The following is a 27,928-nucleotide window of genomic DNA, read 5'->3' on the forward strand; positions in this document are numbered from 1 at the left end:
GTGGGAGCAGAAGAGAAAAAACCCGAAAAAGGGGGAAGACACGGGGGATAGACAGAGATTAAACATGGAGAGGGGAAACGACGGGCAAGAAGATGCGAAAGCTTCTTTATGAAAAATGTATCTGTTTACTGGAAAAGTAGTAACATCAGGAAAAAGGACGGGTGAAAATTTTTTTTGTCTTTTTTTTTTCGTAGACGTTGTGAAGACGCACTGCCCTGTTGTTGTTGTTGTTGTAGCGATAAGGTTGCTCTCCGAAGGTTTTTGGAGAGTGTTATCGATGTGATGGTCCTTTGCCGGATACAGATGCGGTACGCTCCGGTACCATAGCACCATTAAGGTGCTAGTCCGACCATCTCGGAAACGATTTATGTGGCCACATTAAACCTTCAGGCCATTCCCTCCCTCCCCACCCCCAAGTTCCATAAGGAGCTTGGGGTCGCCAGAGCCTCGTCTGTTAGTAAAACAGGATTCGCCGCGGATAGGTGAGGTTGACAATTGGGTTTGGAGAAGCTATATATTGCGCTGGCAACCTGAAGGGTTGGGCTACACAGCCCCTTGAATCTGGAATTTTAGTCGCCTCTTACGACAGGCATACCTACGCACTGCCCTCAAGGGGTTCAATGAAGCCATGATAATCCTATCCATGAATACAATTTTATTAACTGCGTTAGTTTCATACATTTTCGTAGTGGTTTATATACATAGAGATATTGAAATCGGTCGGTCAGGTGAAGCAGCTATTCGATATTTGGTATAGACAAGAAATTACATTTCGCATTTTTTCCCATGTTTATTCAATATTGAATTGAGTTTACTTATGTTGCGGGTTTTCTTAAATTTACAAAGCATAGTTTTTTCATCTATTTTAGCAAAAAAAAAATTAAATATTTACTAAACAAAAAACTAGACCATCTCAAAGAATTTCAAATTGTTTCAATTAAGTTTCAAGGTGTATCACACGTTGTACGCTCTGGCACTTTACATCGAAGTGCTCTATTAGAGATCCGCTTCGTTTTTAAGTGAGCAGAAGCTCAAATCGGTTTTGTTGTCGGTTCGATACTACTGGAAATATTGAGAACGCGCTTCAATGCTGTCTTAGTCAATATATTTCATATTCTCTCATGTAAATTTGTTTAATGTGATATATGTATATGAGTGTAAAAATCAATAATTGTGTTTTTGTCCAAAAAAAGGCTGCCTCAGGAAAGTGCAAAAACAAACCAAAATATGTAGGAGAAAAAAAAATTTTTTTTCTTATAATCTAAAGGGCTGAAAAACAGTAAAAAAACTTGCATTATTAAATAAGTTTTTTCGCACGTTTTATTTTTAATTAATAAAAAGTTTCACCCTGAATGCTAGGAATAGCAGCGCGGAAAACTTTTTCACTCATTTCATGAGAAGTCATAAGCTGCGCAATTACGTTTTTCATTGGAAACTATACACTCAGAGAAAAAATCGTTCTAAAACGAACGAAACAAGTTCAAAATTAAGAACATTCGTTGACAAAAGTCTGTTAAGTACGTTTTTTCGTAACTCGTGACCGATGGGCTTGTTTTAAGAACGATTTTTCCAAGCACACCGTTCGTATTTTATGACCACTTTGGTATTGATTTGTGAACCTTCTGTGCTCATTCAAACACTACTCGGGCTTGATTTAAGATTTTTCGTTCTCACTCTTCGAGAACGATTTGTGGTCGATTTGACAGTTTTCATTCTCAATTTAAGAACGGTTTGTGCTTGACCATTGGTGGGAGGAAGATAATTTTTTAATTATTATCACCCATTTATTTATTTGTTTTTTATTAATAAATAATTTTTTTGTTATTAATAAGAATAATTAATAACAAAAAAATATTATTGAATTCCAAAAATGTTTGAAAAAACACATAATATGCATTTTTTCATAGATTTCCCGATAAGAGAAATCTTTCTTATTTGATGATGCAATCTGAATATATATTTAAAACATTTCATAACAAGTTTGAGAATTACCTGAATGGAACTGAGCGAAAAATAAGAGTTATAAAAATAGAATACAAAAAAATTGTTTTAAAAAGCTTCAGAGTTTGACGGCGATCGAACTCACGCCACACGATCGCAACCGCAACAACATAGCCGCTGGGTCACTACAACTGCTTGGTAGTTCGTGCCAAATGTTGTATTTAACATTGTAGTACACACGAATTATACCGTTTCTTTTTTCTTGAACTTAATTTAAGAACATTGTTCTTAATTTAAGAACATTCGTTCTCATTAATAGAACATGTGTTCATAATTTAAGACCAGCCGTTCTCTTTTCAAGAAAATGGTGTCAGTTCAAGAACAAGGTTGTTGTTTTAAGAACAGGTCGTTCGTTTTTCAAGAACAAAAAAGTAAGAACATGAAAATCTTGAATTGAGTCCGGTGGTGCTGGATTTTAGAACGGCGTTTTTCTCTGAGTGTACAGCATACATAGCGAAATGTTTCTCTTCCCTAGAGGGTTCAAACCATAAAAATCAGATTTGATTTGATGGGAAATTTTTGTGTATGTTTTTTTATACTCAGCTGAGCAGAGCTCACAGAGTATATTAACTTTGTTCGCATAACGATAATCCGTAACGGCATAAACTAATCGAGATAGATATAGATTTCTATATATCAAAATGATCTGGGCGAAAAAAGAAATTCATTTAGCCATATCCGTCCGTCCGTCCGTCCGTAAACACGATAACTTGAGTAAATTTTGAGGTATATTGATGAAATTTGGTATGTAGGTTCATGGGCGCTCATCTCAGATCGCTATTGAAAATGAATGACATCGGGCTATAACCACGCCCACTTTTTCGATAGCGAAAATTTCGAAAACCGAAAAAGTGCGATAATTCATTACCAAAAACGGATATAGCGATGAAACTTGGTAGGTGCGTTGACCTTATGTCGCAAAATAGAAAATTAGTAAAATTTTGGAAAATGGGCGTGGCAACGCCCACTTTTAAAAGAAGGTAATTTAAAAGTTTTGCAAGCTGTAATTTCGCAGTCGTTGAAGATATCATGATGAAATTTGGCAAGCACGTTCTTCCTATTACTATATGTGTGCTAAATAAGAATTAGCAAAATAGGAAGACGAACACGCCCACTTTAAAAAAAAAAAAAAATTTTTTTAAGTCAAACTTTAACAAAAAATTTAATATCTTTACAGTATATAAGTAAATTATGTCAACATTCAACTCCAGTAATGATATGGTGCAACAAAATACAAAAATAGAAGAAAATTTCAAATGGGCGTCTAGAATACTTTTAATGCCATAAGTCGAACAACAATTTACCAATCCTTGTAAAATTTGGTAGGCGCATAGATTCTATGACGATACCTGTTTTCTGTGAAAATGGGCAAAATCGGTTGAAGCCACGCCCAGTTTTTATACACAGTCGACCGTCTGTCCTTCCGCTGGCCGTTAACACGATAACTTGAGCAAAAATCGATATATTTTTACTAAACTTAGTTCACGTCTGAACTCACTTTATATTGGTATACAAAATGGCCGAAATCCGACTATGACCACGCCCACTTTTCGATATCGAAAATTACGAAAAACGAAAAAAATGCCATAATTCTGTACCAAATATGAAAAAAGAGATGGAACATGGTAATTGGATTGGTTTGTTGACGCAAAATATAACTTTAGAAAAAACTTTGTAAAATGGGTGTGACACGTACCATATTAAGTAGAAGAAAATGAAAAAGTTCTGGAGGGCGAAATCAAAAGCCCTTGAATACTGTTCGTGGTATGACATATATAAATAAATTAGCGGTACCCGACAGATGATGTTCTAGGTCACCCTGGTCCACATTTTGGTCAATATCTCGAAAGTGCCTTCACATATACAACTAAGGGCGGCTCCCTTTTAAAACCCTCATTAATACCTTTCATTTGATACCCATATCATACAAACACATTCTAGAGTCACCCCTGGTCCACCTTTATGGCGATATCCCTAAATGGAGTCCACCTTTAGAACTAAGGCCTACTCCCTTTTAAAATACTCATTAACACCTTTCATTTGATACCCATATCGTAAAAATACATTCTAGAGTCACCCCTGGTCCACCTTTATGGCGATATCCCTAAATGGAGTCCACCTTTAGAACTAAGGCCTACTCCCTTTTAAAATACTCATTAACACCTTTCATTTGATACCCATATCGTAAAAACACATTCTAGAGTCATCCCTGGTCCACCTTTATGGCGATATCCCTAAATGGAGCCCACCTATAGAACTATGGCCTACTCCCTTTTAAAATACTCTTTAATACCTTCCATTTGATACCCATGTCACACAAACACATTCCAGGTTTACCCTAGGTTCATTTTCCTACATTGTGATTTTCCCTTATTTTGTCTCCAAAGCTCTCAGCTGAGTATGTAATGTTCGGTTACGCCCGAAATTAGCCTTCCTTACTTGTTATATTTGTTTCTTTTGTTTTAATGTAGCAAACAATCATTTATAATTAAAATGGGAATGAGAACAACTGTGAAGGTTTTTGGGGTGAGGTGCAAAAGTATAACTGTGATTATTGAAGATATCATAAATGGAAACTTTTACTTATGCCATTTTCTTTTCTGGTAAAAATGTTATACCGTTGTTACCCTGACTCTTGAATTGTGTTACTTAGCATTTTGCAAAAAGGGTGAATTTGTTACTAGTGGTACTCCCTTACTTATTCATAGAAAAATAAAAATAAAAATAAATGTAAGGCGCGATAACCTCCGAAGAGATCTAAGGCCGAGCTTCTCTTCCAATTTGCGTCGTGCTCCTCTTCATTTTCCCTACAAATTGGCCGGACGGGACCTACATGTTTTATGCCGACTCCGAACGGCATCTGCAAGGCAGATGAGTTTTCACTGAGAGCTTTTCATGGCAGAAATACATCCGGAGCGCTTGCCAAACACTGCCGAGGGGCGACCCCGCTTAGAAAAATTTTCTTCTAATTTAAAAACCTTATTTCTAAAATTTTGATGTTGCTTTGCCCGGGGTGCGAACCCAGAGCATACGGTGTGGTAGGCGGAGCACGCTACCATCACACCACGGTGGCCGCCAATATAAAATACTAGAATATACTTTGTGGAATAAACACACAAACTTCTGAGAGCGCTGGGAAAATGTAACAGGCTTAAATTATTTTTAGAAAAGAAAACAACATTGTTTGTATTTCTGTACAGTAAGAAAAGGCTCATTAGGTTACACTGAACTAAATTCGCTCATTAATAAATATTTGCGAGTAGACATATTGATTATTATGAATAAAATAATGTGTATTAGGGTGGGTCGATTTGTGTGGACGAAAGTTAACCAATATCGGGCCATCGATTTTTCGATATGATTTGGGCTCAGGAAGAAAAGTTCCACTACGCATACCCAAAAAAATAATTTTCGACCCTGCGAAATTTCACTTTTTTGACTTTTTTTCGACTTTGATTTATAAGGTTTTTTTCATGACCTACTAAAAAATTTTCGCCAACGTTTTTATCGGATATTTTTGGGTCGGACAGGGTATACATAAAGATTTTACAATCAAATGAAAATTTTTTAGTAGGTTATGAAAAAAAACAGGCATGCTTAACCAACGAAACGATATCATTTCGTTACGATAATTAACGTTAATAAACGAAACAAAGTCATTTCGTTTCATTTATTAACGTTAAGAACGTCAAATTAACGAAATGATTTTGTTTCGTTTTCTGCCATATCAAAACGAAATCAAATCGTTTATGTTGATAATTAATTTCAAACTGTGCTGGCAAAGCTGATTGATGGCGGAGTCATTAAAGGTGAAAGCATTAGCCAAGCTGATTGCAACTTTTCTCATGAATTTTGACAGTACGAACATTTCTCAGAGTATTTTTGACATTACCACCAACGAATTACACAAACAAATTACATGGAGTTTGTGTGTGTATGTCCGCTCGCTGTTACCACCTTACGGTTTCACCATGGCTATAGCATTGCCAGCACAATTCAAACACAAAGTATCACGTTTTTGTTAACGTTTTTAACGTTAACGAAAGCTTTTCGTTTCGGTTAAAAACGAGATACAATTTATCTTGATAATTTCTTTATCGATAATATTTCGAAGTGTTTCAACGGAAACGGTGGAAATTTTTTGATAAACGATTAGCTTAACGTTAAGGTGCATCCCTGAAAAAAACCTTAAAAATCAAAGTCGAAAAAAGGCAAACACTGAAATTTCGTAGGCTCGAAAATAATTTTTTTGGGCATGCGTAGTGGAACTTTTCTTTCCTGGGCCCTAATCCTATCGAAAAATCGATGGCGCGATATCGGTTAATAAATCGACCCAGTCTAATGTGGATACAAAAATATTTATTTTAAGAGAAATTTCGTTTGTCAAGTAATATTCAGTTCTCAAGAAACTCATACGCTTTTTACTATATTTTGTTAAAGATTTTTTAGGAATCAGAGAATTGGTTTCGGCAAAAAATATACGTGTATCTCTTTGTTAGTTGAACAATGACCCTGTAAGAATATAGTCGGTTAAATACCACGAAAAACGGGATTGTATTTATAAGTTTTTTAACAGAAATTGCAATTCTATTTGACCACAAGTGTTCTTTTTCTGTTGTATAGTGTATTCTCTTTTACTTAAAAGCATTTTTAATTCGAATATGTTAATTTTAAGAAATTTTCTTCTGAGGCATTGCTGAACTTGATTTTTGTGTCTTGAATTAGTTCAATAAGCTTTTTTGCTAATAATCGATTGAGATTTGACGAAAAATTGGTTTTAAAATTTATTTATAACATATTTGAAATCTGCAATATTGAGTTAATTTTTTATAACTACGGCAATAACTGCTATGCGATACTAACGCAGCCTTCCTTTTCTGTAAAGTGCAGTTTTACTCATTCTTGTTATTTGATCTTGGTTTACTAAGCTCCTCAACAAAAAATGCCAACAACAACACATTTATAAGATAAGAATTAGTAACAGCACAATTAGTATTAGCGATAAAAATACACATGATGAAGTATTTTATGAAGTGCATAATTAACAAAACAACTTAAGCAAATCAGCAGTTATCAACAAAAAAAATTTTTTTTTTACACGTTGATCCTAAATGCATAGTTGTACATAAAAAACCTTTGCTTGAGAATTCGTTTCACACACATAAAAGCATACTTTTGTTAAAAAATCAATGCAGCGTAATAACTTATTAAGTCATCATCATACCGTCTAAGCGATTTTGACCGTTCTGTAACAAGTCACGCCAGCTATCCTTGTTTCGCGATAACTAACACCAATTGGCAGCAACAAGGGACGTCTAGTCTTCCTGCCTTCCTTCCCTAACTCAGTGGAGGTCTCCCCCTTCCTCTGCTTCTAAGGTGAGCTGTCTATTGAAGCACTTTCTTAGCAGGAGCTTCTTCATTTATTAGCATAACATGATCTAGCCAGCGAACCATAAATGTTCCGGAGAACTTTTTTCTCGAAGAAGGCAGGAAGAATGATAAGCGACTTGTAGAGCGTGTTTTTTGTTCGTCGAGAGAAGACTTTATTTTCCTAACTCAGTTCAAAGTAGCACTCGTTGCCAAGAGTTATTATCTGTTTGATATATAAGCTGTTAATGCTGGTTCCCAAATATACAAAGTTCTTAATAGGCTCGAAGTAATACCCGTAAACAGTGACAAGGCTGCCAAGGGTCGAATGCGTCGATACTTTCTTGGATGACAGCAAGTACTTTGGCGTGTCCTTTTTTACCACAAGATTCACTTGTTTTGCCTCTTTACCTAATCCGGAGAAGGCAGAGCTCACGGCGCATTTTTTAAGGCCAAGAATATCAATGTCATCATACGCCAGTTTTTCAATTACTAATTGTACGCTCTTATAAAAGATTGTATCATCGCGATTTAGTTCCGCTGCTCAACGCCTTTTGGCCAAACCTTATTGTCTTTGCAGGGAACATAAATTGGGACATAGAAGCATACAAGCAAACAGGCACAATAGCCCGGACTTATTCAGGGTGTTAGTGCGTTCTTTATCCTAGGAAGGCCAAACCAACTTTGAGAACTCGCGTGTAAGCGCTGACCAAAACATCAAACTTGATTTAGCGCCCAAAACTATGCTTTTTTCAGTGCTATCGCATATAAGCGCACGTATAAAGGGCCAGTTAAACTTTCTTAACCCTAACGCCATAGTCGTAACCATGCCCATATCCATAAACATCTCCATTGTGATCGATTAATGGTACCTTAACCTAAAAATCGTGAAAGTTTCATAAAAATTAAGATAATGCAAAAAATTACTAACATATACCACAAAAAATAAACGTATACAAAACAATAAATAAAATCTACAAAAAGTTAATAAATTCTCCAACTAAAATATTTTTAGGTTATGGATATGGCGAAAAACCAAAAACCAATTGGTTGGCTATGATATGATTATGGCTTTAGCGTTATGGTATTGCACAATTAATCGATTACCTTGATTTCCAAAAGGTTGGTTCGATCAGCTATTTTACGTGGTTATGGATAAGTTACCATTAATTGGCCCTTAACAAAAGCTTAAAAATAACCCAGCAGAAAAAAATGTTATTTTCATTTCGAATTCTCTGAAAGCCAACTAACTGGCCCGAAAAGGCCACACTTGTGGCAACTAGAATTCTAAGTTTCAGAGAATAGTAGACTGTGAAATATATTAATTTTGCTGTTTCGGGCACCAGGGCTCGAAGCTGCGGCATTTGCCATGTCCGGCGAGTACTCACCCTCTGCGACCGACGGAGTTTGATTTGGATTCACTTACGAACCTTTACTACTAGGCTACTTGTGTTCTGTTGTGAATTATTCTGGCAAGTGATTTGGATATACGCAAGGCAAAAAATACCAGTTGCTCAATAGGAAGAGACCAATGGGTTTAACCGCTTGCAATCTACAACAAAAAAGTTGCCTCTGTTAAAAATATTCAATTATCAAATCAACGATTCATTGGACAATTGAAATGATAATGTCATCGCTTTTATTGACTATAATAACAATAATCTATTGTGCAACACTTAGAACCAGGGGCGGAAACTCGTATTCCTTTTATAATATAATTCCTTGCAAAACTATTAATTTTGGACTTTTAATAAATTTGGATCAAGAAAAAATTATTATTTTTTTTTTTAATAAAAGTCCGGAAATAAAAGTTAAGTCCGGACTTTTATTTTTCGGACTTTTATTTTTCGGAATTTTATTTTTGCCTTAAAAAATAAAAGTACGGATTTATTTATTTTATTTCCGGACTTTTATTTTTAAAAGCCCGAGTTTAACTAGTTCTATCGGACTCAAACAAAAAATACAGATTTTACTTTTATATGTGGGCATTTATGGAAAAAGTTCGAAAAATAAAAAGGATGCATGATTCGACATGATATTGCTATTAGGGCTGGGACTATCCGCATATTTGAATATCCGGATATCCATACGGATATCGGTTGACACGGATAAAATCCGGACGGCATGGATATCCGGTTAATATTCGTTTGTGAAACTATCCGGATATCCGGATTTATGAAAATCCGGTTAATAATCGTATTTTTGGATATCCAGTTAAAGCAACAAATTGATGTACCCTATATGTTTATTTAACATTAACAACAATAAATAAATTTAAATCAATTAACAGCGTCTTTCACAAATATAAACAAATGGCAGTGTTGTTATTTTCACTTGTTTGTAAAATTGTAGCTTTTTAGCGTTAATTTAATAATCTACAAACATAGTTTGTGAATAATTTTTCGATGTTTGCTTCGTTCAATTTGATATGCAGATATTCAACTTTTATATTCCAGTATCCAGACATACGGATATCCGGATTTTTCGTTTACGTATCCGGATAGCCGAACACCGATTATCCCGATTTCCCATTTATGAATCCGTATATCCGGATAGCCGGATTTTTTGCTTAGCTATCCGGTTATTCGAATATTCGGTTTATCCGGATAGTTGAAAAATCCGGATGCAATTCACAGCCCTAATTGCTATAGGGATACCTTAAAACTCAAACATTTTCACCTAGGACAATTTTTTGACCCAGACTTTTTCGACTCCGAAAAAAAATAATTATTATTTTCCGTCCCTGCTTAGAACTACATATAGTGCAAATAAATTTCTTAACTATGTAATGAAATATATATTTACATAAACATATGTATATATTTAGTCTTAAGGAGAAGTAACGCCCTTTTACATTGTGTTTACAAATATGGCTTCAATGAAATGTTTCGTATTCATTTATTTATTTAATAATAATCACATTATGTACTTGCGTATACTCATGTTTAAATGTATTAACTTCTTATGCCCCATTATCTTCTTATTTACTTTCTTTCAGCGTCAGTACATTTGCTGAAACTCCCAACGATCCTACGTCCATGGCAACTTTGCAAAGTCACACTGGAACGCAAAGTGTCACAACGTTAAATTTATACGAAAAAGACGGAACGCCGATTGACAGTAAATCGAACGCAACACAGCTCCACCCACAAAAGCAACATCATAAACGACATAGCTCCAATCAAGGTGATTACTATACAACAACAAACTACACGACAACAGATAGCTCAGCGCGGACTTCAAACAATTGTGGTGAAAGAAGGCAAGTTAATTAATAAAATTGAAAATCAAATATATAAAACTTTATTGTGGAGAAGGGAGACAGCGATGTTATAAATGGAACACTTGTTTCTGTAGGAACATAAATCTTTATATTGTAACGAATTTAGTGAAATTTCACTTATCCCATGTAAAGTTGTAGTTTATAGTCTCTCGCATAGCCATATGTGTGTGTATATGTGAGAAATACTTCGCTGATGATTGCATACTTTTGTGAGTATATCTCCGCTGCTTGTAATGTGTATACATAATGATTGATTTGTTTATGCACATACAAGTGACTGCTTAGTATCGGCTTAGAGATGATAGTATCCCTTAGTGTTCCTAATATTCGTCACAATATAAATAGGCAAGTTGAAAATTTTGCGCCCCTTTTACGGCAAACTATTACTGTAAGGTATAAAAAATTAAATATGTAATGACAGGTATTTTCAAGGAGCAGTACAGGTCATTACAAAATTTTCAAAAACTTAAATATAGCCCTAAATATCAATTTAAAATTAAAAATGACACCACTACAAATGCCAAACACGTTTTTAAAATATGTGAATCCCATTGACGCTAAAAGCATTGTGGATAAAACAAGTGTAATATCTTATCCGTCAACTGCCTGACAGGATGTTAAATATGGAACCCCCAGCCGGTTAGGGGGTTAGAATATACCCGCGGTAGGTATCCCTGTCGTAAGAAGCGACTAAAATACTCTTTCAAGGTGTTGCCGGCACAAAATATAGCTTCTCCAACCCAATTGTCAACCTCACATATCCGTGGCGAAGCCTGTTTCATTAATCGCCGTGAACTCCTCATGGATCTAGGAGGAGGGAGAGTGGGATGGCCTAGAAGGTCGCATGTGATCATACGAAATCGTTCCCAAGATGGTCGGGTTTGGTTCCGGAACGTGCCGGATCTGCATCTGGCAAAGGACCATCAACATCGATAACACTCCCCAAGGCTTTCGGGGAGTGTCCTTATCGCTACAACAAAAACAACAACATGTTAATTATGGCTACTTTTTATCATTTTGGCAGCGTTTTGACAGGGTGTTCAATATGGCGGCGCATAGGGCCAGCTATCTTCAGCGGTTGATAGATATACCGCGAGAATCAGTAAATATGAGCAAAACTCAAACATCATTGCTGATATTTAATGCGTTTAAAAAAACAAACGGGACTATTCAAGTCAACTTTGTTATGTAATAAAATAAAACTTAACGTGAAATAAAAACAATAAAAAAAAAATTTTTGTAAAATAAAATAAAACAAAAGTTAATTAAATAACATAAAATAAAATTTTAAAAATATGTTTATATAAAACTAAATAGAATTAAATAACATCAATTAAAATTAAATTAAATTAAATTAAATCAAATAAAATAACAAAGTAAAAACAAATAAAAAATAAAACAAAATCAAATAAAAAAAGAAAAAATAAAATAATATAAAATAAAATAAAACATTGATCGCCTTGTATGCTGATATTTATTGCATCAATATATGGCGAAAAAAAGTTTAATATTCAAAAATTCATATTTCGAAAACAACGAGTTTTGGCTAATGGATATTTACCCAAGTTGAAATATAAACTGGTCACGCGATATAGAAAAAGTTTAAAGAAAAAACAATAACCGTTATTTGAAATATTAATTTTTGAAAAAAAGTCATAAATTTTTACTAAATACTAAAAAAATAATTTTTTTTTTACCAATATGTAACTGTTTATAAATTTATGTAAAATTAAATGTAATAACGAACAGTTCAAAGAAAAAATCATGAGAATCGGTTAATTTTTGACAAAGTTATTGTATGCTGTAATGCATTGTATCAATAAATGGGGGGAAAAAATGTTTAATATTCAAAAATTCATATCTCGAAAACAACGACTTTTGGCTAAAACGCATTTGGCCAAGTTGAAATGTGAACTGTTCACTCTGTATAGAAAAATTTTAAACAAAAAAAACCTATTTTGAGAAATAAATTTTTGAAAAAGTCATACATTTTTACTAAATACTAACTATATGCAACTGTTTATAAACTTATATAAAATTAAAAGTAATAACGAACATTTCAAAGAAAAAATAATGAGAATCGGTCAATTTTTGAGAAAGTTATTGACAGTTTAAAAAATAGGTGAATAAAATATCAATTGCATTTTATCGAATTCAATTGCCGATAAATCCGAAAAAAAATTTTTTTGAGGCAAAAAAAAAACATATTTCATTATTTTGACCAAAGAACAACATATTAAAATTTCATCGAAATCAAAAATCATTTCCTGCGCGGACCGGTTGTCTTGAAATGGAATGAGCCAGTTTAGATTTAAAATCTGTAAACCTTTCGCAGGAATTTGAAACAGAAACCAAAAGATGTAACATGAAGGGCTCATAATCCTTATGTTTATTTTGTATATGGTATACTTAGTGAATACTAAAGTGGTTGAATTTCAGACACTGGACAAACTTTAGTAATAAATAAATTACTCAGAACCCATTTAAAGAAACATCTTGAAGGACCTAGAAATGGCGTCCCTCTTGCTATTTTAGCAATGCAAAGATTATTATTTCCGTTATCTTGTGTCACCTCTTTTTTTATTTGTTAATTTTGCACAAATATTCATCCATACAAATGCAGCTTCCGACAAGCAACAAAACAAAATGATTAACTAATGTACACACAATTAAAATTGTTAACACATCAAAATTCTTAGATACCAGTTCAAGATAACTTGTCAAGCGTCTAACAGCGTACTGAAAGTTTACATACATACATCTGTAATAATGTGCATTGTTGTCAACTTTTTGTTAAAAATGTGCGGCTTTATCAGCATCTAGAAGAGAGTACTTTTGCGCTTATGAATAGCAACACAAGTGCATTAGCTCAATCGCTAGAAAGTTAGAACAACAAAAGCTTTAATAATAGCTGTATGCAAAACTGAAGATATTAATGCAAAAAAGAATTTTTACAGTGGGCGTTTAATTTACGATATATTTAGTACTAGCCTTTACCCGCGGCCCCGTCCGCAAGGAGAAAATTAAATATAGGGGCTATTCACGTTAGCCTGCTTATCAAGTTATCTGTTTTAAAAAATTTTTCTGTCTAATGCATTTTATTTTTGTAATTGAGTAAAAAAAGGACTAAATGAGCTGATAACCTGATAGGATCCCCAAATTATCCCGAAATTATCCAGAAAAATCCACGAAATGACCCCGACGCTATCGCGGACAGATCTCGAAAACCATCTAGAAATGCCGCGGAAGGGTCTCCAAAAATTCCCGGAATAGTCCCATAAAACCCGAAATGACAACGATACGATTCTAGACTTATCCAGAGAACCACAAAGAAATGATGCCTGAAGGGTACTAAAATGATCCCGAAATAGTCCCGAAATAGTTCCGAAATGACCCTGACGGGCTCCCGGACGGTTCTCAAGAACCATCCAGAAAATATCCAGGAAGGGTCCCTAGGGGATCCACGACGGATCGCGAAAACCATACAGAAATGATTCCGGAAGGGTCCCAAAATGATCCCGTATTAGTCCCGAAAAAGTCCTGAAATGACCACGACGGGATCCCGCACGGATCCCAAAAACTATCCGGAAATGATGCCGGAAAGGTCCTCAAATGATCTCCTAATAGTCCCGAAATGACCGAAAACCATGCAGAAATTATGCCGGAAAGGCCCCCAAATGATCCGATACCAGTCGATAAAAAGTCCCGAAATAACCCCGACGGGATCCCGGACGGATCCTCAAAACCATATAGAAATGATGCCGGAAGGTACCCCAAATGATCCCGAAAATAGTCCCGAAATAACCCTGGCAAGATCCCGTACGGATCCCGAAAACCATCCAGAAATGATGCCGAAAGTCTCCCCTAATTATCCCGTATTAGTCCCGAAAAAGTCGCGAAATGACCCCGACGCGATTCCTGACGGATCCCGAAAAGCATCCAGAAATAATGCCGAAAGGGTCCCCAAATGATCCCGTATTAGTCGAGAAAAAGTCCTGAAATGACCCCGTCGGGATCCCGGATGGAACCCGAAAACTATCCAGAAATGATGCCGGAAGGTACCCCAAATGATCCCGAAATAGTCCCGAAATGACCCTGACGGGATCCCGGACGGTGCCGGAAGGTACCTCAAATGATCGCGAAATAGTACCGAAATGACCCCGACGGGATCCCGGCGGATCCCGAAAACCATCTAGAAATGATGCCGGAAGGCACCCCAAATGATCCCGAAATAGTCCCGAAATGACCCCGACGGGATCCCGGACGGATCCCGAAAACCATCCAGAAATGATTCCGAAAGCGTCCTCAAATAATCCCGTATTAGTCGAGAAAAAGTTCCGAAATGACCCCGAAGGGATCCCGGACGGATCCCGAAAACCGTCCAGAAATGATGCCTTAAGGGTCCCCAAATGATAGCGAAAAAGTCCCGAAATGATCCCGGAATAGTCCCGAAAATGTCCCAAAATAACCCCGACGAGATCCCGGACGGATCCCGAAAACTATACAGAAATGATCCCGGAAGGGTCCCAAAATGGACCCGAAATAGTCCCGAAAAAGTCCCGAAATGACCCCGGCGGGATCCCGAAAACCATCCAGAAATGATCCCGGAAGGGTCTTGATATGACCCAAACGGGATTACAAATAGGGTGAAGATAATTATAAAACCATGTTAATAAGGCAGCAGGTGCGTTGGAGCGAATGAAGAGTTACAAAGAAACATACAGGTAAAGCTAATAAAAGCGTGCTAATAAAAACAATTGAAGGAGGGCGGATGGCGGGAGGAGGAGAGTACCACTGATCGTTTTTCCAAAATTGTTTAGATCTCGATCTGTATGAGCCAGATACCAAAAATTATTGATTTAGGAGAAAATTTACATTGAGTTATAACAATTTATAGATTTTGCACGAGAGGGGGAAAGGATGGGGGGGGGGGGGGGGGGGTGTATCACTGCTCATTTTCTAAGCCCTGGACTTATTTGGGTCGTGGGACTTCCGCCCCCTTTCCATGTTCGAAAAAAATTTCGCCAGTAGAGTATTGTCTGTGTTCAAAATTTCATCAAAATCCGTGAAGCCGTTCTGGCGTGATTCAGTCACATATACGAAAAAATACAATAATTAAATTATAACTGTTCCTAGGGGGCGGAGACCTCCCCCCTTTTCAAAAAAATATAGCTAGTAGATCCTTCTAGACTATTGGCTATATGTGTGCCAAATTTCATCCAAATCCGTCCAGCCGTTCTTGCGTGATTGAGTCACAAAGACAAACGTCTGGACAAACATACAAACGAACAAACATACAAACATCCAAACTTTCCCATTTATAATATATATTAGATTAGATATTAATTACGACACAATCCTGCTATTCAGCTGCATTTTTTGATATAATTCGGAAGCTTACGGAGGCACAAATATTAAATTATTCAAATGCACGTTTAAATTGCATACTTGATTACTATATTAAATTGCCTAATATATGTAAATAAGGCTGCTGACCAAATTAATTATTTCACTTCTGAATAAAAAATTCTACATGCAAACATAAATTAATCATTTGTAAAAACAATCGAAATGTATCGAATCTAGTTCATAATTTTATACAATGATCACACCGAAGTGTAGTAAATTTAATTAACCCGTATTAAATTGGCATTAAATATTGTGCAATTTAGTACGGTCTCGTTTTTTGATTGTGCTGAAACGGTTGGGTTAGCTTAAGAGACCTGTTTGAATGTAAGCCCAATTGATTTTTCAAACCCTTCTCATACGTACATACATATATCCTCCACTTAAGTATGAGGTAAGAATCATTTCAAAGGACTGTTCATGCCCCTAGAACCAACTAAAGGATTTTGCATCACCGATTTCGCTTATTCTTTCAGCCAATCCAATATAAAATAAAAACAAGTAAGGAAGGTTAAGTTCGGGTGTAACCGAACATTACATACTCAGTTGAGAGCTATAGTGACAACGTAAGGGAAAATAACCATGTAGGAAAATGAACCGAGGGTAACCCTGGAATGTGTTTGCATGACACGTGTATCAAATGAAAGGCATTAAAGAGTATTTTATGAGGGAGTGGGCCATAGTTCTATAGGTGGACGCCATTTAGGGATATCGCCATAAAGGTGGATCAGGCTTGACTTTAGAATTTGTTTGTATGATATGGGTATCCAATGAAAGGTATTAATGTGTATTTTAAAAGGGAGTGGTGGTAGTTGTATATGTGAAGGCGTTTTCCAGATATCGACCAAAATGTGGACCAGGGTGACCCAGAACTTCATCTGTTGGATATCGCTAATTTATTTATATATGTAATACCACGAACAGTATTCCTGCCAAGATTTCAAGGGTTTTTTATTTCGCCCTGCAGAACTTTTTCATTTTCTTCTACTTAGTATGGTAGGTGTCACACCCATTTTACAAAGTTTTTTTCTAAAGTTATATTTTGCGTCAATAAACCAATCCAGTTACCATGTTTCTTCCTTTTTTCGTATTCGGTATAGAATTATGGCAATTTTTTCATCATTCGTAATTTTCGATATCGAAAAAGTGGGCGTGGTCATAGTCGGATTTCGGCCATTTTTTATACCAATTCAAAGTGAGTTCGGATAAGTTCGTGAACTGAGTTTAGTAAAGATATATCAATTTTTGCTCAAGTTATCGTGTTAACGGCCGAGCGGAAGGACAGACGGTCGACTGTGTATAAAAACTGCGCGTGGCTTCAACCGATTTCGCCCTTTTTCACAGAAATAACTTATCGTCCTAGAATCTAAGCCCCTACCAAATTTCACAAGGATTGGTAAATTTTTGTTCGACTTATGGCATTAAAAGTATCCTAGACAAATTAAATGAAAAATTATTTTATTTTTGTATTTTGTTGCACCATATCATTACTGGAGTTGAATGTTGACATAATTTACTTATATACTGTAAAGATATAAAATTTTTTGTTAAAATTTTACTTTAAAAAATTTTTTTTTAAAAGTGGGCGTGGTCGTTCTCCGATTTTGCTAATTTTTATTAAGCATATATATGTATAGTAATAGGAGTAACATTCTTGCCAAATTTCATCATATCTTCAACGACTGCCAAATTACAGCTTGCAAAAATTTTAAATTACCTTCTTTTAAAAGTGGGCGGTGCCACGCCCATTGTTCAAAATTTTACTAATTTTCTATTTTGCGCCTGTTTTTTTAAATAACTTTTGAACAGTTAGAAAGAGTTAAATTTCGCAATTAGTTTCTTATAATTGGCAGTGCTGCGCATCCGTTGATACCACTTTCGACCATATCCGACCAATTTTGGACCTGAACAATAAATGGCCTAAACAGTCTTAAGCTGCAGACATTGGTACGTTATCGGTAACCGTATCCGTAACCTTATAACAGCTGATTCGACCAACCTTATGGGAATCAATGTAATCGATTATTGGTGCCATATTGTAACGCTAAGGTCGTAACCGTATCGTAGCCAACCAATTGGTTTTTGGTTTCTCGCTATATCTTTTAAATCTTTTTATCTTAATAACTTTTTGTAGATTTTAGGCATTGTTTTGGATACATTATGAGTAAGAGACTTATATTTTGTGGAATATGTTTGTAATTTTTTGCGTTTTCTCCATTTTTATGAAATTTTAACGATTTTTAGGTTAAGGCACCATTAATCGATCACAATGTATCGTATAGGGTTACGTTAGGGATACGACTACAGCGATGCGACAAACGGCACCAATGACTCCGCTTTTAAACGAGTAGAAAATATAGTAACGCGATATTTTTGACATTGGCGGCGGCGTGCGAAAAACCACAAAAATCGGCGGCGACGGCGGCGTTTATCGGCGGCGTATATCTCTAGACGGTATAAAATAGACAAATTAGCAGTTTGGAAACAGATTGTTTATTCATTAAAAATACAAACAGATAAAACTTATTGGTGTTTATTCATTAAAAATACAAATACATAAAACTAATTAATGTTTATTCAACAAAAATACAAACATTATATCACATAGCCTTTCTCAATTCAAGAGCACGATAAAGCTGTGCAAATATATATACAAATCACATGGGAATTTTATTTTGAAAACAGCCAAATATTTGCTTTGTGCCCATTTCCTGAATCTAGACGTTTCTACTTATTTTTTTATTCATACAAGCCACTAATGTATAAATTACGCCCACAAAACTTATCTTGATTTACTTAATATTTAACTACCGCCTGAAAAAGTTATAATTTAAAATGAGTTTACGAAATTATATCCTGTTGGTCGCACTTAGCTTCCCTTTCACCTACACGAATGCGGAATTTCGCACTGGAGCTAGCAGTTGTAGCAGTTCTGTGAATACAGAGGATAAATCAAATGTGGTGGGAATATATCAAGACGATAAATATACTTGCGTTGGATCGTTGATCACATGGAAATTCTTGGTTACCGCTTTAGAATGCGCGATAACAGAAATGGGGAAAAAGATGGCAATTAAAGCTGGTGCAAAGGAGCAACGGCAAGTTCGCAATCCTACTTTTACATCATTAGCCAACGAAAGGTACGAAGTGGATATAGGTATAATTGAAGTGTATCCCTCCTTTAAGCCAGATAATACAATAGGAACAATAGATCTTTGCAAAAATACATTAAAACCGCTCATGGAATTGCAAGTTAGTGAATGGTATTCACGAATTCGATTTAGTTATAGAATCCGTTCCACTGCCGAAACTATAACAAAAACGGTCTGTTATAACGATCATAGGTATTGGGCAAGGGAAAGCTTTGATGGAAAATCTATGTGTGCTGGATTTGGTCCAGGAAGTAAAGTAGTTTCTGGAGCACCAGGCGTTGTGCGCGGAGCTCTTTGTGCTGTGGCAGGATCTTATTTCTCTTCTTCGTCAAAGTTTTATACAGATTTATCTGTTGGAAATCCTGCTTATCTAATATATAAAATTCTTCTGTCACGGTTTTAGAGGCTGAACTCCTCCGAAACGGCTGAACCGATTCTCATGAAATTTTGTGAGCATATTGGGTATGTCTGAGAATCGCCCAACGTCTACCTTTTTTTTTGCTACGTGCCTAGGGTCTTTTGGGTAAGGGTAATTTTCATACAACTGGGAGGCTAGGGTCTCGAGATATATCCCAAAACATGGACCCGGTTGCCCCCAGAATGTGTTTATATAATATGGTATGAAAGCTGTTGATGAGTGCTATAGTACAGGATAATTTTCATGCCACTGGGATGCTAGGGTCTCGAGATATAGCCCAAAACGTGGACCCGGATACACCTAGAATGTGTTTTTACATTATGGGTATCAAATTGAAGCTGTTGATGTATGCTTTAGTACAGAGTAAGTTTTACACCGCTGGGTGACTACGGTCTCGAGATATAGGCCAAAACATGGACCCGGATACACCTAGAATGTTTTTCTATATTATGGGTATCAAATTGAAGCTGTTGATGTGTGCTATAATACAGAGTAAGTTTTACGCCGCTAGGTGACTAGGGTCTCGAGATATAGGCCAAACCAATATGGATATCAAATACCCCTAGAATGTGTGTGTATTATGGATATCAAATGAAAGCTGTTGCTGAGAGCTCTAAAGTTCATTGTGATATTCGATTTAGTCGCATCAACCAGGCAAAACTGATAAATATGCATGCGAAGCCGAAATAAAGACAAGAATTAACAATACCCACATACCTATTTACATACGTCCTATTCGATTTGCCTGAAATTTCTTATATAAATTTGCCTATATTAGTATTTACGATGCTTTTTTCCGGGAAGTATACCAGAGGCGGACTGGGACTGGGATTAGGACTAGGACTGGGACTGAGACTGAGACTCGGGGTGGGACTGGAACAAAATACATATCACCCTCTGGGACTGGCAATAAGAGATGAAGAAGAAGGAGAAAACCTTGAGAGAAGAGAAAAGAGAGAAGGAGACTGAAAAAGAGATAGAATGAGACGAAGATGGAGATGACGGAGGGAGGAGTGAATAAAAAGATTAGGAAAAAGTGTAGAGGGGTAGGGCAGATAGGCCAAATTTAGGGCAGAACAACGTCTGCGGGTCTGCTAGTATTTATATAAAACAAGAAACAGGATGTTCATAAGTGTAGTTATAAATCAAATGCTGTTATAAAAGTATGTAATACTTCTAAATTAATAGTACAGGGAGGGTACACTCGCACACATCAGAGTGCTGATATATTTCTGTTACTTAAATTATAATTTTTTATTTTAAAACTTAAACAGCTACAATCAAAATACTTCGTGAATTAAAAACGCATTGCGCTCATATTGTTGTAGCAATAACGGAGTATTACATATATGACGGTTGAGTGGAACATCGCCCTATCTCAGCTGAAAGCCCCATTACAGAATTTTTTGTATAAATTTCCCAGCTCACGTCAAATCATTTTAAATGTATGCAGAGGTAGCGCGTTTTCGAAATGGTGGCTGAGATAGCGTGAAATTCCACTCAACAGTCGAAAAGGCGATATTTTTATGTTATTATCTAGAAAGAAATCTTGATGATTCTGATTTAATAAAAAGCTTTGGTTATATTCATCGAATGTGTGATAAATAAAGTTATTACTTTCTTTACTGACTTTAGCCAAACTCATAAATTTATATCTATTTCACCGATTATGAGTTGGCAAAAAATTAATACTCTTCTCTTAAATCTCATTGCCAACGTACTGGTACAAATTTCAGAAATGTGTATCAGTAAGACTTGGGCAGACAAACGAGGTTACCACCGTTGAGGAGTTGGGGGAGTGCAACAACTCTGAGAAGACTCAAAGGGAAATTAAAGCCACCATGGTGGAGTAAAGAGTTGATTCTTCTTACAAGGCAAGTAAAAGAGATTCTTAAGTTGGCAGAAGTTGAATAAAACAAGGAGTGCTGGGACGAATATAGAGATCTGTTGAGGATCTTTAAACGTGAAATCAACGGGTTGAAGAGGGTTTCATGGAAAAATTTCTGTGCGGACATCAAATATGAATGAGTAGTTAATCTTTTCAGCACAGCATACTTACGCCAAAGGCAGGTCAGTCGATACTGCATTGCATAGGGTGGTCATAAATATAGAGAAAGCCCTGGAACACCAAGAATATGCTCTAGGTGTTTTCCCTGAGCTTTCAACAATGTCTCGAAACGAGTAAACACGGGCAGTCTCAACTCAATTGAAGTTCATCCCGCCTTTACAAAACGGATGGGCTCGATGTTAAGCTGCAGAGTAATCACATCGCAATGGGGTCTAGGCAACAAAACCTGTAAACAGTGGAGCGCCGCCAAGTGGGGTTTTAGGGGCCACCCACAGTATTGGTGACGCTAGTTATCAACCAATTGCTTAGGCGGTTCGACGGAGGACCAGTCAAACTGCATGTCAGATGACGGACGTTTCAGTCATAATAAGCGGCAAATGCCTAACAATAATCATCTCTCAGATAGATCACTTCGGGATGTACAGGCCTGGGCATCTGGCGTCGAGTTAACCACCAACGCGGACAAAATCGATCTAGTGTTATTTACTAGCAAATATAAGGTCGCTAATTGGACCAAGCTTAAGCTTAACCCAACAAGAACAATATAGCCCCAAAATATCAAGGAGTTATCCTAAATAGTAAATTGTCTGTGAGATAGGATGATAGGATACACGTGGGGCCTATCACCCAAACTCTCTTACGGCAATTGTCAAACCCCTAATTCGATAAGAGGTCCTTGTTTGGCGAACAGCCACACAAGAAGGTACGAATACCAAAAAACTTGAGGGGCATGCAGATTATCAATGATTATCATAACTGGAGCCCTAAAAGCTATTCCGACAGAAGCATTGCTTACCATTCTACACATCACGACTGCAGATCTAATGGCCAAAAATGTAGCGTTAGCCACTGCAACAAGACTCAAGGCCTCGGGCAGCTTGATTGCAGGCCGTATGGCCATAGTAGTATAGTGTCATCTAATATCGGGCAAACGGAATATATGGACCCGTGCCTGTGCTTCGAACTTCAACTTCTTTTGAAGTTGCGTATTAGATTTACACACGGCGACAATTTGACATTTTATATCAATTCTTTCTAAACATTTTTTTTTATTCATTGAACATATTAAAAATTATTGTGAAATATGAGAAATGTCAAATAAACTTATAAAATTATCTATTCAAAATCAACCAAAAGTTCCTCAATCAAAAACAAAAACAGAATTTGTAAACAGAAAAAAAACAACTCAAAGCAAGTCGCCGAGCACAAGAAACTCGGTGCCCGCGCTTACCTCGTTACCCCCTCGCAAACAGCTGCTGCACAAGCGTAAAGCAGCAGTTACCCACCGCCGTGTGTAACGTACGTATACGTATGCCGTACGTACACACATTTGAGCGAAATTTATACCCGTAGTGGCAACGAAAAAAATGTTGCCATTAACCTGTTTAATGCATGCTTAGGGAAACATCAAATTTTTCTATTTTAATTTTTGATGTTGTAAAAGGCTGGAATTAATATTAAATAAGTATAAATATATAACATATTTATAATCTGCACTTTTACATAATTATTTCGAATTATTTTCACAATTTTTCAAACTAACTAGGTGTTTTTGCATAAAACTGCAAACCGTCAAAAACCAGCGCACAAAAGTTTACTAGGCAACTCCGTCTAGTGAGAGAGCGATTAGCTGACAAAATTGTTTTGATTTCTACGTTCCAGGCTACGTACGTACGTGCGTTGCACGTCGGTGAGTTTTCGTTTGCATTGCACATTCATAAGATAGGTCGTGTCAGCTGACACGTTTTTTGTACGTACGTTCGTGGGTAACTGCAGCTTAAGATGCCAAAACGATACAGTGCTTGCGCAACTGTTATTAGTTTTCCACTTTTACATTTTTGATAAAAAACACTTGAAAAATTTAATTTCCTTTAGCAAATAGTTTTTTGTTTGTTTCTTCTTCTCGGAGAAAAAAAGGAATATATTTAACCACCTGCGCACTGATGCTGATAAAAAAGATATAAAATATGACGCTCGTAAGTCTGGAAGCTAACATGCAAAAAAGACAATAAAAATAAGTTTATATTTGTAAGTAAATCATGAAAAAAGTTAGGAAACAATTATCTTTTTGAACCTTACCTAAAAAAACTATAAATACAATAGCAAACTAATACCAAAACCATTTGAAGAGGCAGTAACTGTACTTACTTTATGTATGTAACTTATTTAATTGTATGTATGTATATATTGTGACGAATATTAGCAACACTAAGGGACACTATCATCTCTAAGCCGACACTAAGCAGTCACTTGTATGTACATTAACAAATCAATCATTATGTCTACACATATGTAAATGCAGGAAGCGGTGAGATATGCACAAACACATGCATACCCTGCAAAAATCGTTGGATCATGTGGTCCACTGAAGTACTTACCATTATGCTCCACTGTAATGCAGCAATGGACCAACTCATGTTTCTACACGAACATATTGTAAGCCGATCATTGCTCGTTTTTAACGATTGTAATCACTACACGATGTTTATTGGACTGTGGGTACTCCATGGATTACTCTGATGTAATGCGGAGCTGGAGTATGTGGTCCAGTCCTAGGACATCGCAATGTTAATTGGACCATATTTTTTGTATGAATTGTGGTTAATTTTGGAGCACTCGGTTGGTCCATGGCGAGTACTCCATACATGCATGCATGGAGTACTCGCGATTTTTGCAGGGTATATCTGAGATATGCACAAAAGTAGGCAATCATCGGTGGAAGTATCACTCACATACGCTTCACTCGCGCATATGAGAAGCTATAAACGTGCATCTGTAGTTATAGCTGGTGAGTTTATAGCTGGTAAACAAGTAGTAAATTCTAGAAGAAGAAACGCCTAGAAGTATGCGAACGACACAGCACAGAGTATAAAAGGAGCAAAAGCTGAGTAAGCAGAATTAGTTTGATTTAAGCAAGCTTTTAGTTGTGAACTATCAGCGTTATTGTGAAGTACTTTAATAAAGGCCATTTTGCATTATTGAATATTAGAGTTATTTATTCAACAGTTTAGCGATACGAACGTTAGTAGAAGGTGTAAAATAAGCGGAGTTTCTCTAAATTCGTTACAATATATTTGTCAATAAGTCGATCAAAACATTTTACACTTGTTAATCTAGAGCACCATGAACCAGACGTTGCTCGAAATGAAAGCCTATATATGATAAAATAACATTAGGGATGATCTGTTTTGAAAGGGAGAAATTGGGAACACACCGAAAGCTTTGGGGGGAGTTACGGCGAGTAGGCGTCCACGCATTCATTAACTGACCAAACTGCTCAGAAATTGGCAGTTGGCAAATAAAGCCATGCAAAGCGAGGCAGTGGTGGGTTTATTTTAAATGTAGATTTTCTTTGAAACAAAAAATTGTTACCATTGTAATAAAATTAGAATTGTTTTGATAATATTGTATTGCCTTTATTGCCATGTAACATCAAAATAATTAATGTAATAACTTATCTAGTGATATGCCAATTGTATGATTTTTTGGCTTCGTAGATTTTTTTCCATAACGTCAGATATCAAAAATAATCAATGAGAGATATGATTTTTTTCTCCTTTATATAAGCATAAAAACCACGTTAGAAATCTTTAACCGGTGTGAATTTTTAGTTGAAAGTTGTAAGTTTGCGCAGATAGTTTAATGTTGTAACAAAGTTTTTTTTTAAACGGTTTTATTTAGGTTGACTTGACAGGCTGCACGCTGCACGGCAGGCCGTTGTGAACGAATTTTGTAATTAAAATTTAAGTAACTTCCCGATAAGCTACAAGGTTGAAACTTGGAATATAGTTCGATGACAATGCAATAATACGAAAAAAAATCGTCGCTAGGTGGCGCAAGGATCGAGATATTCACAAAAATCGTATTTTTGGCCGATTTGGCTCATATTTGGAACAAATATTACATACTGTTACGAATATTAGCAAAACTAAGGAGTGCTGCCATCTCTAAGCCGATGCTAAGCAGTGTCGTGAATTCACATCCATAGATCAATCATTATGTATCTACATAAACGAAACAATAATTGCGTCTACACATATGTGCCATGTACGTATACGAGCAGCGGAGAGTCAATGCCCAAACACATGCATATATCTGAGATACTCCTATAAGTATGCAATGAGAAAAACTATAAAATTGTGCAATTTTAGTTACAGCTGAGAAGTTTGAGAGCTGCTGGACTAGTAGATTCTGGAAGCGCCTAGAAGATGCGAAGGTTGAAATCAAAGAGTATAAAAGGCGGCAATTGTAGAGGCGCTGGAATTCAGTTTGATTTGAGATTTCGATTAAGACGCTATCTAGCGAGCAAGAGCAGTATTATTTTGAATAGTAGAGTTTCATTGAGCTATCAATCAGTGTGGTTATTAAGCAAGCTATTCGTTGCACAGTTTGAGTGTTATTGTGAAGTACTTTAATAAAGGCTATTTTAGTGTTACGAATATTAGCAAAACTAAGGAGTGCTGCCATCTCTAAGCCGATGCTAAGCAGTGATGTGAATTCACGTCACTGCTTAGCATCGGCTTAGAGATGACAGCACTCCTTAGTTTTGCTAATATTCGTAACAATACAGTCCGGTAGAAGTGACATCAAAATATTTTGGAGTTAGAGGAGGGACAAGCATACGTGGCGCAGACTCGAGTTAAGTCTTTGGAAGGATTATGTATTGAGGACTTAGATTGCAACAAATTGTCAGGAAAGAGTCCTTGTAATAATGAGTCACTAAATGAACTAAATAGAATGAGAAATAATAGGCAATTAAATAAAGACTAAAAACTTGAAAATAAAAGAAATTAAAAAAAAAATTTTTAAGTTAAACGGTTTTATTGAAAACAATACTTACATGAAATAATAATAATACTAAAAGCTAGAAAATAATTAGGTAGGTCCTAGGTACTAGTAATCACACTCCTCATCAATCTAGGGCGTTGATCAGACAATTAAATAAAAGCGTTGAACGCGTAAAATTTCTATTGATAGTCATATAAGACCAACTGAACCTTAATCAGGTTATGCAACACCTCACCTTTTTAGAAATTGTAATTTTTTTTTATTTCTATGGTTCAATTTAGATGTATATTTGGGGTGGTGAGTAGAGACATTAGGCCTGATTACATTGAACACGGCGGCTACAGACCACAACGACAAAAAATGCAAACCTTAACTACAGCCATAGCCATGCATTGACCACTTGATTATTTTGAACGCGGTAGCAAGGAATATTAATTATAGCAAACGAGAGCGAAAATTTTAGAAAAAATATTAAGTATGTATTTAAAAAAAAGTCCAAACAAATTATTTTAATTTATATTATGTTTTTACTTCTATTTTTGTCAATTGACAAAATAAAAAGGATGCTCTTTCTCTCTTGCCAAAAATAGAATTGAATTTAATAAGAACATGTGTAAAAATAATTTGACAGATTGTCAAAAAAAAAGTTCACTGATTCAAGACCTGTATATGCAAATATGGCGTATATTTCTTTGACATAACCGCACAGCACATCAAAGACTACGCTTCCCAAGACAGTCGGTTCTATGTACCGGAGCGACTCGGGATTTTTCCCGACCAAGGACTGTTATTTCAGTGTAACCCCATTTAATTTGTTGCGTCCCTCCCACAAATTGTCATCCTCCCAGCAGCTCCTTGCAGCAGGACTGCTCCATATTCTCTTGCTCCGGGAAGGTATCGATCCAATCCGGCTCAGTCTCCTGACCCCGGTCCAGAGAAATGGTTTTGCTGCATCTGCCGGAAAAGAATCTTTTTAGGAGGGTCATACTCTGTTCAGTGTGTCTCGTGTAAGGGATGGTTGCATCGGACAGGTTGCTCTGGGCTTGATCCCAAAACCCGACGTCCACGTAACTTTTAAAAATCTTTTGTGGCTCCTTGCTGTTCACGTCCAAGGGCGTCCCGTAGTCTACGCCTTAGCGCCCCCCCCCCCCCCCCCCACCACCTGCTCAGCAAGCCACAACTAGTACCCGCTGCTGCTCGCGCCCCGCGGCGTCAACAACTCAAACAGCTGCTACCACTCATAACTACTATCTTCGTAGTAGAGTCGGTAGCAATGCTGAGCATCACCCCCTGCCCCCGTCTTCTCCCCCCCCCCCCCCCCCCTCTTTTTCGGCAGCAATCGTGTAGGTCAGGGAAACATACTCATAGTCCCTAACCCCGTTTGCACCGTTTGCCAGCACAGAATATATATGTTTGCGACATCCGCCCAATACAGCTCCTGCCTT

At 36.5% G+C, this 27,928-nt stretch overlaps 1 protein-coding gene across 4 annotated transcripts in view; it reads left to right on the forward strand.

Moving 5' to 3' along the window:
- The window catches only part of LOC137248879 (serine-rich adhesin for platelets-like), a 157,701-nt gene that overhangs the window by 101,316 nt on the left and 28,457 nt on the right, over positions 1-27,928 (forward strand). For all 4 annotated transcript variants that reach the window (XR_010952201.1, XR_010952200.1, XM_067779848.1 and 1 more), the window contains one exon: positions 10,367-10,630. Coding sequence is in view for 2 of the 4 variants with exons in the window: in XM_067779848.1 (XP_067635949.1) it covers positions 10,367-10,630 (264 nt within the window). In the remaining 2 variants the exon portion in view is untranslated. The remainder of the gene's footprint in view (positions 1-10,366; positions 10,631-27,928) is intronic.

This window comes from Eurosta solidaginis, chromosome 4, assembly GCF_040869045.1.
Source record: "Eurosta solidaginis isolate ZX-2024a chromosome 4, ASM4086904v1, whole genome shotgun sequence".
Lineage (NCBI taxonomy): Eukaryota > Metazoa > Arthropoda > Insecta > Diptera > Tephritidae > Eurosta > Eurosta solidaginis.